Source organism: Octopus sinensis, linkage group LG3 (genome assembly GCF_006345805.1).
Source record: "Octopus sinensis linkage group LG3, ASM634580v1, whole genome shotgun sequence".
Taxonomy (NCBI): Eukaryota; Metazoa; Mollusca; class Cephalopoda; order Octopoda; family Octopodidae; genus Octopus; species Octopus sinensis.
Window position 1 is genome coordinate 130614981 of NC_042999.1, and position 14920 is coordinate 130629900.

At 34.8% G+C, this 14920-nt stretch overlaps 1 protein-coding gene across 1 annotated transcript; it reads right to left on the bottom strand.

Annotated features, from left to right (window-relative positions):
- Positions 1-2122: 2122 nt before the first annotated feature.
- On the bottom strand, positions 2123-14288 carry LOC115209603 (mediator of RNA polymerase II transcription subunit 27). Its single transcript, XM_029778043.2, has 8 exons — positions 14084-14288; positions 9811-9946; positions 8678-8805; positions 7740-7833; positions 4591-4698; positions 4439-4480; positions 4046-4123; positions 2123-3247 (listed from the first exon to the last, which is right to left on the bottom strand). The coding sequence occupies exons 1-8, from the start codon at positions 14263-14265 to the stop codon at positions 3113-3115; spliced, it is 903 nt and encodes a 300-aa protein (XP_029633903.1). The 5' UTR covers positions 14266-14288; the 3' UTR covers positions 2123-3112.
- Between the last annotated feature and the right edge of the window lie 632 nt (positions 14289-14920).

Sequence of the window (14920 nt, forward strand, 5' to 3'; positions counted from 1 at the left end):
ATTTAGTCACCAACATCCTACATTTAATCATAAAATATAATAATAAGATGTAACTAAAATTTTGTTGACATAACAAGACAAAGCAAATTATATAAATCTGATCAATATAATACATCAACATGAGTAGCTTGTAGAAGGGATGAATAAAGAAAGAAAATCAGGTTTGTGCATGATGATCTTCAAGATTTATTGAATTAGGTGAAAATTTGTTAGGAATTCCAGATTTATGATTATATATAGTAAGGCTGAAATTTCTTATATATATATAGCTGTTTCATGAATGTTAAAAAATGTCCTAATCAGAAAGTTTATAAACTTTCTGATTAGGAATACAACAGAATGTATTTGTTAACATTTCCTTGAAGAGTTTAACCATAGCTACATTTGGTTAACAGTAGAAAATGTTGGTGGAAACAGAATAGTTTAGACATGACAAGAAACACGAGAATTAGATTTATAGTCAACACACTCTTTCTCATTGATTTCAACCTGCGTGCTTTCATTAACCCTTTCGTTACCAACCCGGCTCTAGCTCTTAGTACAAATGTCTTGTTTCCAAAAGTTTTTAATTAAAATCTTCCACCAAACCTTAGTCACAATTTATGTTCCTAACACTAGCTGAATGATAACTGAGCTATTTTACTAAATTCTTTGTAATATTTGAAGTAATTGAAAGAAACACAGAGCATCTCAACAGAAATACAGTAACGAAAGGGTTAAACAAGCTGTCTACTCCCTGAAGCATAGTAACAGATGGCAGATTATTCAGGACACTTGCACCTTTAACATAATATTGAAGCAGAACCAGCACAATACTTATGCTATAAGCTAGGCCTTTATGAACCACTTTTACAGTCTGCAGTAATAAGTGAAGATTTATTTTAATTTGCTGGGCCTGGAAGAAGAGGCAGTGGCTATAGCTTTTGTAGGCCCTTCTTGACAAGTGAGATTTGTGATATTAATGTTTCTCTTGAACCCTTTGGAGTCAACTCCTGCAGGAAAGACTCCAAAGTTAGTTTCAGGAAGTAAATGTCTATGCCGAAAGTTAATGAAACATCAAGATTGAAATGCTTATATCAAGTGGCCCCAAACGTTTTAGACCATCAGCCCCTTCATGGAATCCTTGACCCATCATCGACCTCCAGGTATATACAAGAAATAATATTTAAGCAGATGTGCATTTATCGACCTCTTTGGAGACCCTTGGCTTATATGATTGGTATTTCACACCCAAAATTGCTTTGATTCATAAACTACCACTTTATAGTAAGGATACAGCAACTTTACTGATGATGCTTGATGAAACAAACATGTCAGTAGTTGTTTCCCCCTACCTCTTGGGGAAAAAAAATATTTGTTCACATTTTCAATGTGCCATGTGTTAAGTATTATGATACACACTTATATTAATCCTTTTGCTTTCATGTGTGTTGTAAATGAATATCCAATTTTAAAGATTCTCTTAAAAACAAATCATAATCATCATTTACCATGTTTTCCATGCCAATATAGGTTAGACAGTTTGGAACTGGTAAGTCAGAGAGCTGTACCAGGCTTCAGTCTGTTTAGGCTTGGTTTCTATGGCTGGATGCCTTTCCTAATGCCAACCATTCCACAAGTGTACTAGATGTTTTATGTGTCAATTGAGAAAAATATTAAAATATACAACTTTTTTCTTAAAGATTAAAGTAATCTTAAGTAGCAGGGTACTTAAAAAACCCCACTACCCTTTGACATAGGAAATCAAAACCATATTTATTGCAAATAAGTATACAAATGGTGCAACAGATAAAGAACTAGAATTTTAAATTAGTATTCAGATAAATAACACTATTGGCAATAAAAAGTCTATTTGTTCTGACAAGGAAAATTTCTAAGTAAAATACTATGTGGAAGAGTGAGCATTGTATCTATAACATTAATTTACAAGAATGTAGTTTGGGAAAGTGGCTAGGTGCCAGTAGCAGCTGACTAGTGCCCAGCCACACTGAACTAAAAGGTGATATGCATTGGAGGTGCCAGCAGTAGGTTTATGTTAAATCTGATAATGTTGAGGACTCCTGCTGATATGGAAGAGAGAAAGTAAAAGTGATATTTTTAATAAAATATCAGTAAAAACACATTCATGCTTATACATATTTTTTTTATATAAATAAAGAAATGAAAATAGTGCCATTATAAACAGTAAATTTTTAAATAAATTAAATGACTGGAAGGTTAACAGACAGGACAACTGACTACAGAGTCAGAAGTTCAAATCTTTCCACTGTTATTGTTTTATAATTCTACTTGTTCCAGTTTGCCTAAACTCCACTCTTCATGGTTGGCAGTAAGGAAACCCAGTTGTGTAAATAATTGCTCCAGCAAAACTACATCTATACAAACATCGGAACATGGACACAAAAGACAAAATGAAAAATTGCAATGATGGTCTTATCCAAATAAGACACCCATTCACAAGTGATGGGTGTCATAGTATTATATTTTTGGAGGATGCAGAGGCTGGCATAGGACCATGGTGGACCAGGTTGGCTCTACACATGATGATGTCCCTGGGACCATTAACCTGAGTTGACCCCAGCCCCATCAAGCAAGCAAACATGTTTCCAGTATCAACTCCTTAAGAATGTAGCTGATGGGTGATTCAGATTCTCTGAAAAGTTGGTAAATTAAATAAAAACATTTTGCTAAGATTTAGTGTTTTTTTTTTTTTTATTCAATTCACAGACAACATATTGTTGCTATATGACTACATCAGAGTAAAGAGACTAACACCCTAGTTTAGCAAGTGAGTCAAATTGTGTCAACAAACATTTTACCTGAAATAGAGAATGCTTAGTAAAACCAGATTTTTTATTTTCTTTATACATGTATATGAGATTTATGTCTTAAAGAATGGGATACATTATACAACTTAAATATTGTCCACTTCCATTGGAAAACACTGCTGACTGTAACTGTGAAGTTTGGAATAAATAAAACCATGCAAAGTTCTCCAAATCAATTTTAACAGCAATGTTATTTAATTGCCGTTTCTCAAATTTCTTTCATGTTTAAAAATTTGCTAATTAAAGGACAGCAAGTTGATTCTAAATGGAGCTAAGTCCTTTTCTTAACCTCGACAGACTTCATGATAGGGCTCTCCTGTCCGGAAGTCTCGCCATGTGGGTGGAAGCCCGCTCTGTAAATAACGGTTGCATTTATGGCAAGAAGCAGAGAATAATGTACTATATTTTTGCAGCCAGGTCTGGAAAAGATAAAGAATAAGAACAATAAGAATATTTAAAAACAGAATAGAAGGAATTGGGCATACAACTTGGAAATCTGTAAAAGGAAGTTTACACAGCTTTATGTCACATAAAGGTAAGCTTTAAGTTTCATAATTAGAAATAAAAAAAAAATATTCTTTACTAAATGTTGATAAGAATAATTTTGAGAGTTGGCTAATAATTATTTTATTGCCTCCTAAAAACTGAAATATAAATTTAACTGTCACTGAATTGTATTTATGATATAGGATGAAAGGCAAGTTGACGAGGCTTAATAGTTAACAAGTAAAAATGATCTATATTGTTAATACAACACAATTTGTCTGGCATACTACTGATTCTGCCTTTCATTGCCCTATTCTTGGATAAATATGTATTTTCTGAATTGAAATATTTCTTTTTATAGCCATTTTTGTAACAGAAATTATCTACATTTCTAAGCATTAACAGAGACTCTTGTTACTGTCCAATGTTCATATTTCTGAATTAAGAGGGTTAACTGATTAAAACTTCAGTTTTTCAAAATTAAAACTAGACAATAAAAATAACCATAGCTGTTTGCTTGTAATAGGGAGTTGAGGAGAAACATTACATAGAGAAAAGTACAATGTCTACTCAATGAAATTAGAAAAATATAAAAAATGTATTTGGGAATGTACTTAACTACTATTAATCAGATACAATGAGGCTGTAAAAACCAATTACAGAAAAAAACTTGTGTCTTTTGAACAACACAAATGAACAGCAGAAAGATTTAGCTACAATACATTACTTACTAAGAATGACTTAACAGCAACATCTGGAATAACTGGAGAGTAGAAATGCAGCATGGCAGCACTTGCATGGTCTGTAACCTGCAGAAATTAAATGTTTGTAGTTACATTAGATAAAGTTATAGCAAGTAAATCTTCAGAAACAATAAAACTAGTCTGAAGATAAAGTAAAAAATTGGGAAGACAATGTTAAAATAATTTAGTTTTGTAATTGCTAGAAAGTAATGGAGTCAAGTATAGATTATTTATTTTTTCTTAGACAAAATACTTTCTTTTTTCAATCAATGAACGTGATTAATGTTGGGTATGAAAGGTCTGGTAATCTGCTGTTTCTGCTAATTAACCAGCTTGACTTGTTAGACTGCTAACCAGAAAAATAAAATTATAGTAACTTGCCATTTGAAATACTTGATATTTTGACTTGGACCATACATTTATCTGAAACAAAGAATAAGTATTAGTTAAATTAAGAGGAAATGCATCATTAATTTGTGAAAGTTCTCAACTGAGTAAATGGTAACTGTTGATTTTTGAAAGGGATCACTTACTTTTCCATCATCTGCAAAAAAGTCTTCTGTGAAACCTTTAACTCGAACCCATTCAATAATCAAACCCCTAAGAATGACCAGAACATTCATAGCACGGCCAACAGTCACCTACAGAAATGAAAAGACAGAGTGTGTTGAGTTCATTTTTCCTCTATAAAAATAATAAAAATGTTCAACAGGAAAAAGGCTGAAGAATTTGAGTGCTGATTTTACTGGCTGTATTTCGTCAGTTCAAATCCTAACAAGTTATTGTATTCTTTATTTTGTTAACTCATTTAACTAGTAAACTTGTAGTTGTAAACCTAAGTTTCAATAACAGAGCTAGCAATAGAATCCCATTTATTTCTTTTTATTGTGAAAATAAAGGTCTTAAGTAATAACAAATAATATAATAAATTGCATCTATGAAATCAGTAAATCCCAGCTTATAGAGTAATGACCAATCTGTTCAATATCATCAATTGAAACATGAATAATAAATCAAAATATGTAATTTTAGAATTCAGAATGAAGAGAAAAAGTAACAAAGTGTCCAAGGAAACAATAACAGTGCCTTCAACAAAGACTGGGTTGTTTGCATATGGAAGCGTACATGATTACTGAGATATTTTATAGTGTAGGCAGAACATTTGATGGCTACAGAGATACAGAGATTGTCTAATAAATCAACATTTTACACTTGCTAGTAATTGTACTAGTGTCTTTAATCTACTAAGATGATTCAGTGTAGGTAGTAGAGAAGTTCTGTTACTTAAGTGACTAATTAATGAAAATTTACCAACCGGACTATAGAATGACAAGAGAAAAGAAACTATTGTCTCTATTGATAAGCCTGTATATATGCTTGGCATTGAAAGCATGATATATGATGGTCCAATGAAACAGATAATAAATAGATTGCAGCAGCTGAGAGACATAGGTAGAGTATAATGTCAAATTTGCAACATGAATTTGACTCAGGATGATTGTAAATGACTGAGTTATGCTCGATTTGGATTTATATGAACTAAGTAGGAAGGTAGACAAATCACAAACGCCTTCAGGTAGATGGCCCTGCTCGATCTGTAGAAAAGGTGTAGGTAGAAACTCTATAAGATGCACCAAGTGTAAGCTATGGACACGAGGTGCAGCAATGTTAAAGGAAGGCTAACTAGGAAGATGGTTTTTGTATGTGGCAGATACTCGGGAGCATTAACCTCTGAAAATCTGCAGAAAACAACTTCCGTTACTTTCCAGGGGGAAAAACTAGAAGTAGCTGATAGCTTCCGTTATCTTGGTGACCAAGTCAGTAGTGGGGGTGGGTGTGCTGAAAGTGTAACGGCTAGAGTAAGAATAGCCTGGGCAAAGTTTAGGGAGCTCTTACCTCTGCTGGTGACTAAAGGCCTCTGGCTCAGAGTAAAAGGCAGACTGTATGATGCATGTGTACGAACAGCCATGCTACATGGCAGTGAAACATGGGCCGTGACTGCTGAGGACATGCGTAAGCTCGCGAGAAATGAAGCCAGTATGCTCCGATGGATGTGTAATGTCAGTGTGCATGCTCGACAGAGCGTTAGTACCCTGAGAGAAATGTTGGACCTAAGGAGCATCAGTTGTGGTGTGCAAGAGAGACGATTGCGCTGGTATGGTCATGTGGCGAGAATGGATGAAGATAGTGTTTGAAAAAGTGCCAATCCCTAGCAGTGGAGGGAACCCGTGGAAGAGGTAGACCCAGGAAAACCTGGGACGAGGTGGTGAAGCACGACCTTCGAACTTTAGGTCTCACTGAGGAAATGACCAGCGACCGAGACCTTTGGAAATATGCTGTGCGTGAAAAGACCAGGCAGGACAAGTGAGTCCAGCCCACTTATGCATGCCTTTCCTCCCTTGGACACACAAAGACTTGTTGAGGCAAACGAAGTCGATATCGAACCTCATCCGACGACAGGCACCTATGCCAACTCCCCTTTGCTTGCGAAGACCTGTTGGGGCAAGTGAAATCGGAATCGAAATTGAACCAATCCTATGACTGGCACCCGGCAGATGCCAGGACCCCTGGACTGGAGATACGTAAAAAGCACTATCCGAATCGTGGCCGATGCCAGCGCCACCTCGACTGGCTTCCGTGTCGGTGGCACGTAAAAAGCACCATCCGAATCGTGGCCGAAGCCAGTGCCGCCTCGACTGGCTTCCGTGCAGGTGGCACGTAAAATGCACCAATCCGACCGTGGCCGATGCCAGCCTCGCCTGGCACCAGTGCAGGTGGCACGTAAAAAGGACCCACTACACTCACGGAGTGGTTGGCATTAGGAAGGGCATCCAGCTGTAGAAACATTGCCAGATAAGACCGGAGCCTGGTGCAGCCTTCTGGCTTCCCAGATCCCCGGTCGAACTGTCCAACCCATGCTAGCATGGAGAATGGACGTTAAACGATGATGATGATGAAGAAACTAGAAGGAAGTATAACATATAATAAGGGATAATAATGAGTCTCTCAAGTAGACTTAAAATAAGGTATTTAAATTGAACTACAGAAGTACTGTTATAAAGTTGTATGAGTCAATGATGGTAATAACACATAGACATATGCACACCATTGAGCCAGTGATGATCTGTTGGGGAGTTGCTGGGAGAGGAGAATGATGTATTGTTCTTAGTCATCAGGAACCATCAGTAGTTACTTGTACCCCTGTGGCCAACTCATCATGAGTAGCATGGAATGCAAGCAAGGAGTTGTGTTGATGTTGCTAGTACAACAAAGTCATGCAGATAGATGAAGGTAACAGCACATGGAGACAATGGCAGCAATCTGTTAGGAGGGAAGAGTGATGCTCTTATAGATAAACTAACATATAGTTCTACAGTACATTGCCTATCCATCTCACATGTTTCACAATAAACATAATAGGTGCTTAAAAGGCTTAACTGGTGACATATTAGAGAATTTAGAGAGAAAAGCTAAATAAATAAATAAAAACATAAAAAAATTATTCTAAAAATTTAAAGGAATGTATCAGTGGAAAAAAGAAAAATGAATATGACTGCATTGTGAAAGATAATTATTTGATATGATTGAAGAAATGACAAATAATCTCTCTGAAAGATAAAACAAAAGAAAGAAAAATTATACAGAACAACTGATTACAATTGTAATAATTGATAACACTTACCTGAACCACTCCACAGTTGCCTAAAGGACGTAGAATAGAAAAAGACATATCTGGAAAAGATCGATCCCAGTTTGTTAAACAGACATCAAGAGCACTGGAAAAGAGAGAAGACATGACTAGTAACTCTGACTTGAGAACAGAGATATAAAACAACTACATAATTATTTGCTTTACTTTAAAAAATTATACTTATCTATTATTTCAAAATCTGAGTCAAATGTGGTTAAATATGACTGGCTGTGAAGTTACAGTTACCATATATATTTCTTGGAAATATTTACAAATATGTACAACAAATCCTCTGAGTTTTATTCAAATAAAGTATGTATGTATGCATGCATCTGTCTATATATATATATATATATATATATATAAAACAAGTTAAAAATAATGGTCATTACATATTTTTCATTTATTGGAGCAAATTTGCTTTACAGCTGTTTCCAATGCTGTTATAGGTATTGATAATCCCTCACTATTAGCTATATATATGTATATGGGATGATACACATCATCATTATTTAACATCCACTTTTCCATGCTTGTACGGGTTGGACAGAATTTAGTGAGTGGAAATTCTACAGCTGGCTGCTCTTCTTGTTGCCAACCCTCACCAGTTTCCAAGTAGAGTAAGATTCCCCAAGACCAAACATATTTACACAGAAGATTGGAAATGATAGATCTGGATCCTCTATTTGATTAAAGGTTTCATGACAATGTCTTCAATAATTACATATCACTGTGAACACCTATATATATATATATATATATATATATATATATATAGCCAATCTTCAAGTTGTCATTAGCAATTGGAATTATATCAACTTTTGTGTAGCATCTTCAGTTTTGGAAAATGATTATATTACTACAACTAAAACTATTTAGTTATAATATACTGAAACATATATTCCATGATATAAAAAAAATCCACTTACTTTGTTGAAACAGAATGACTAATTGGAGACTGACGGCGCAATCGTTTAGAGCTAGCACTAGCATACACTGATCGGTGAAGTGGGCTTTGATTCAAGATGGAGAAAGCTTGGTTGGAGAGCTCAAGAGTCTGAAGATGAAAAACAAATCTTTTTAACATTTAATATCTGAGGATATCATCATATATTAGCCATTTATAGCAGATGTTTCTTTTACTTTTTATTCCTTCAATTGTTCTTTAATTTTGTAAACACTAAAATGAATAAAGAGTATTAGAGTCAAATGTTTCTTGACAGGAGACTTGCGTGTCAATTTATTTACTTAATGGAGAATAAGTAGATACCAGACTTATTGTCTATAACCAGATTATGTTGTGCAAATTTATTGTCATAGACTGCTAAACTATCAAAGCATTCAACAAGTAAACGTTGATAATATATGAAATATCATCTGATTGTCTAATTATTATTATTATTATAACTAAAAGAAAGACTTCCCTCCAGACGGTTTTCTGCTAGCCACTCGATATTTCCACATTTGATTCCAAATTCTAATAATTTTCATGATATTTTAAGTCTAATTATTTTCTTGTAGTATAGTGCTCACTTGCTTAGTAAATATTGCTTTCATTATTTTATCAGTCATAATCTCTCTTTTCTAAACAAACATCAAGGTAGTCCAACTACATTTAATGTGCCAAAAAATAGCAGCGATCACATAGAGATATTTTAATACCTATAGTGCATTAAATAGCCATAGCAACAAATTCATTTGCTAATTCTTAAAGACGGAAAGGAAATAAGTCACATGAGTTCGAAGCTTCAGTAAGTTTTAATAAGTTGTCCTATATAATTTATTTTCAGTATGTATAAACAATAAACTTTTATATTCATCTTCACTGCCTGAGATTAAGATTACTCACATGTAAGCAAAAAAACTTTGTAACAATTATTTTGGTGATTGCCAGTCAATCTTGATCAACCTTATTTTAATATTTTTGAAAAGTTTTGTATGATAATGGATCTTCGAAAAATTTTGCATGTTAAAGATAGAGCTTAATGCAATATAGCTATGCTGGAGCATTGTTGATTACATCTTTTTTACAAAATTTAAAATAAAAAGAGAATCATCTGACCTTGGTTATCCATTTATGAGTATATAACAGCTGTGAATATAGAGGAGTTTTATCAATACCAGGGTCAAGGCTTAAGTTAAAACTGTTGGTCACACGATCAATGGGGTTCAGACTATTGCCAACTTTTTCTAAAGCACTGAAATTTGAAAGGAAAACAAAGAATATTTTAAAATCATAATCTGTGTATCATATTTAAAGCCGATATATTGTTGAAAGTCTGCTAAACTACAGTATTTGTCTGTAGTATCTGCTAAACTACAGTATTTGTCTGATACATATGTTATCAAAAAATATATATCAATAACAGATAAACAAAAATTGTATTGTAGGAGCAGTGGAATTGCTAGATACATACTTCTGCTTCTTTGAGCTTTGTCAGAAGAAAGTATGCAAGCAAATGTCAGCTCTAACTGATGATGTTAAACTGATTGAAATGTTAAAATATGAATATGTTGAAATTGTGAAAATTTTTCAAAGAATCAGAGAGCCTGTCAGAAATAGCCAAATCTGCTTCAAATTACATGCCACCATCTTAAAGAGGGACACATGATAATGTATTCCAAGATACTTATAAAAAAGATGGGTTGGTCATGGTTGAAATAGATTGGTCTACTCAATCAAGAATGACATAGAACTAATTAAAGCAATTCATTGAATGCTTACGACAGAAATAAGCACAAAATGTTTGTATCTCCTCAGAGACAACTCATTCATTTCTTTGTGCTTTCTTTGGGATGAAGAGGGCCAGCAGGCCCTGATTTCTTTTTCACTTGATTTGCTGTTGGCGTTGAATCCCTAAATCATCACCTCTTTGTATGCATTTAAAGATAGTAAGTTAGTGTTTTATGCTTAAAGTTGTCCTTTTAATCAGCCTTTCAAGACTGACAAGACCAGATTGCTCACACAGTTATACTGTTGATAGAGTTAAGGACACGTAGTTTCCACTTCTAATGGCTGGCTTTAACAGAAGCTAAAGAGTGCCTCAATTTACAAAATGAGTAACAACTTGTTAATTGTTATTTACATGTGGGTCAGTCCACATCGAGCAGGTCTATGATTAAAAGCATCCCATCTACTTTCATTTTCAGGTATAATGTATCTAGGATTACATATTTGATGCTCTCTCTCTTTTTTTTTTTAAAACATATATTAGGGTGTAATTCAGCTGGCTTGACAAATATTACAGTTGAAAATCTTTTATCTGAAATTCCCAAATCCAAAAGTCTTTTTGAATGTAGATATGATAAGTCATAAATGGAAAATTCCACAAAATGCTGGAACATGAAATAATTGTAATGTCTGTCATTGCATTTACAATTTTATAAGCAGTGATCATGGTTTTTTTCTTCTTTTTTTTGTACATTAAGCACAAAACGTTACTTTTATGTGAGATTTGAATTTCACTTCCATGTAAGAGTGTGACACGATTAACATCATTACACATTACTTCAAAAATAAAAATGCTTTTTACAGGTTTCATTTTATTTACCTGTAATTATGTTCAATGCTTTGCTTTTATATCTTACATGAAACCTAATACCCGTATAGTACAAAATACAATACAAATAAAATACAAACCAAAATATGACATAGGTAGAAACTGATATCTTAACATTCTGATGGTATTATGCATAAAAAAATTATCAAGAATTTATATAAAATTACATTTAGGGTATATTTTGAAATGTAAACGGATATTGTTTAGACTTGGATTCCACCCCGAAGCTGTCCCATTTCATCCATTTTATAGATGCAAACATAAAAATACTCCAAAAGTTGCAACACTTTTAGTTCAACAGATTTTACATAAGGGACTCTTAACCTGTATAACTCTGAGTGAATTCTCCAGATTTCGTCAATTTTTCAAATTAAAAAGTGAACTTCAAAAAATATTTAAAATGAAGGAAAAATAGCAGGCATGAAACTATGTCCAATAATTTTCATGATCAGAATAGAATTAAAGATAATGATTTTTAATTTCAACACAAGAGAATAAGAATAGCCCGGGCAAAGTTCAGAGAGCTCCTACCTCTGCTGGTAACAAAAGGCCTTTTGCTCAGAGTGAAAGGTAGACTGTATGATGCCTGTGTGCGAACAGCCATGCTATATGGCAGTGAAATATGGGCTGTGATTGCTGAGGACATGCGTAGGCTTGGAAAGGAATGAAGCTAGTATATGCTCTGCTGGATGTGTAATGTCAGTGTGTATACATGACAGAGTGTAAGTGCCCTGAGAGAAAAGTTGGGCATAAGCAGCATCAGATGTGGTGTACAAGAGAGACAACTGTGCTGGTATGGTCATGTGTTGCATATGGATGAGGACACCTGTGTGAAGAAGTGTCACACCTTAACAATGGAGGAGAACCTGAGGAAAAGGTGAGGTAGTGAAGTGCAACCTTTGAATGTTGGGCCTCACAGAGGCAATGACAAGCGACTGAGACCTTTGGAGATATGTTTTGCTTGAGAAAACCCAGCAAGCCAAGTGAGATTGTAGCTGAGGATGATGCCAGTGTTGCATAACTGGTCCATTTAAAAGTACTCCTTCAATCGTTGGTCAACATGCTGTGCTTGAGAAGACTTATTGAACCAAGTGAAATCGTAGTCATGACCAATGCCAGTGCTGCTTGACTGGCACCCATGCTGGTGACATGTAAAAAGCACCATTCAAGTGTGGTCAATGCCAGTGCTGCCTGTGCTGGTGGCATGTACACTCTTGGAGTGGTTGGCATTAGAAAGGGCATCCAGCCGTAGAAATCTTGCCAGATCAGATTGGAGCCTGGTACAGCCTCCCAGCTTGCTAGTCCTCAGTCAAACCATCCAACCCATGCGAGCATGGAAAGCGAACCTTAAACGATGATGATGATGATGACCAGCAAGTCTGAGGAGTGGGGTTAGTTGATTACATTGACTCCAGTACTTAATTGGTACTTTATCAATCCCAAGAACTGAACAGCAAAGTTGACTTCAACAGGATTTGAGCTCAGAACATAAAGTACCAGAACAAATTGTACAGGGCGTTTTTTTTTTTTTTCTTCAATGCTCTAACAATTCTGCCAGCTAGCCATTTTGAGTAATTCTACAATAATAAAACAAAAACCATCTTTGCTACTGTACATAAGGAATTAGTCTATTGCTTGCTACTTGCCTGGTGACAAGCCAAGAGAAGGCATCTATATGGGATCACTTGATATGCTAGAAACAACAGCCAGATCTCCCTCAAACTTCACCATACCGTCTTAGAAAAGGAAATGATATATTTGATAGTGTATCCTGCCTTTAATGCTTTAAAGAGGAGTTGGGGTGATCATGGTTGGAATATTTCGAGTATGGGTCTACTGACCTGGGTTAAACAACAGCAAAATACGTTATGTCAACAAAGGAGCCTCTAAGTGATAGCTCGATCTACTAGAAAAAGCAACGAAATCTTTAAATTATTCTACTGTCTTGAGAAAGAAAAGCACTACATACATACTTTGGTGGGATTCTGGCTTAAGCACCCCATATAACTCCTAATAACTTTTATTTATTGGAATTATCAGAATTTTTTTTTTGCAAATTTGTATTCTACAAACGGGAATTCAAATAGGCTATGAAAAAATTTTAGTATTTTTTTTTTTCAATCACAGTTTAAAATTATGGACAGTCCAAATTTTTGGCTTATATCCCAGCAATAAAACAATGTGTTTATAAGGAGACAGATGCTGACAAACGAGGAGGGTATGAGGTAGTCGAGAGACGTGCTAAAAATAACAGCTAAATAGACCTTAAATCACGCACCAAAATATTTGGGGGGGGGGGTCACAATCGTATGAATTCTTGAGTGTGTCCCATACCTTTTACAGACAGAAGGGGCGATAGAATCCAGAATGATTTTGATCAAAAGTTCACCAATTTATTGAGTGAAATTGAATTATTCAGATAAATATCAGTCTGGAAATAATTTCAGCAAAGGCTTTCTCGTTCCCATTAGACTGAGTAACCAACAACAAAAGTAGAATTATTCTATTCTGTGTAAAACAATTTTGTATAGTTTCATATAGTATTAAAATGTCTATATCAAAGTAATACCTTTTAAAACCTTACAGGTTTGCTATTTCAAAATCATTTAGATTTTTCATGAAATAACGTAAGTCCAAAGAAAAATTTTATTTGAAACAGATTAGAAAGTCTTAGTTAATACAGCAACAAGAAATATTTTGAAACAAAAGAATGACATTAGACGAATAAAACAATATAAACCACATGTTAAAAAATAACAAAAACAAACCACATACTTATAATCATTATTGATAGCTAATAAAGACTTCTGAAGATCATTCAGGCACTTTTTCTCATTCCCCTGCGAGTTATGAAAGCCGTTTGATAAATCTGAAAACGTTCGGGAAACACTGGCTCGTATTTTTTGAGTTAATCTTATTGCTTCCGCAATATTCTCCATATTCTCGAGGTCAGCCATTTTCACACATATAAGCTAATTGTAATTACCTTGCGCAGGCAGTTTTTTTTAGCGAAAAGGAGCTTTCTGTGAACAGCATTTTATGCCAATAATAGCTCTTTATACGAACAACGGTAGAAATCCAACTTTTTCCATTTTAAAATTTAATGTGACGTATAATAGAGTACTTCAATTAATTCTATACGAATTTATTCTGACCCATAATTAATGAATAAAATTATAGTTATTGTCTTAGTGTGTCAAGAAGGTGAAATATCGTCAAGTGAGCGCATACAATAACTGTTTTCATATTTGTTATATTATTAATTCTGTGACCATATTTTTAAAGTACACACACACACCACACACACACACACACACACACACACACACACACACACACACATATGTATGTGGCTCAGTGGTTAGAGCGTCAGGTTCACAACCATGAGTAATGCGTTCGATTCCCGGACCGGGCTGCGTGTTGAGTTCTTGAGCAAAACACTTTATTTCACTTAGTTGTAGAAATGAGTTGCGACTTCACTGGTGCCAAGCTGTATCGGCATTTTCCTTTCTCGTGGATAACATCGGTGGCATGGAGAGGGAAGGCTGGTATGCATGGGTGACTGCTGGTCTTCCATAAACAACCTTGCCCGGACTTGTGCCTCGGAAGGGA

Bases quoted from the DNA above. Each gene is read 5' to 3' on its own strand.
- LOC115209603 (XM_029778043.2), bottom strand. From the start codon at position 14,265: ATGGCTGACCTCGAGAATATGGAGAATATTGCGGAAGCAATAAGATTA. The intron at 9,947-14,083 runs GTATGTGGTTTG...TTCAAATTTCAG, and splicing joins GCTATCAATAATGATTATAA to TGCTTTAGAAAAAGTTGGCA. The intron at 7,834-8,677 runs GTAAGTGGATTT...TCTCTTTTCCAG, and splicing joins AGTCATTCTGTTTCAACAAA to TGCTCTTGATGTCTGTTTAA.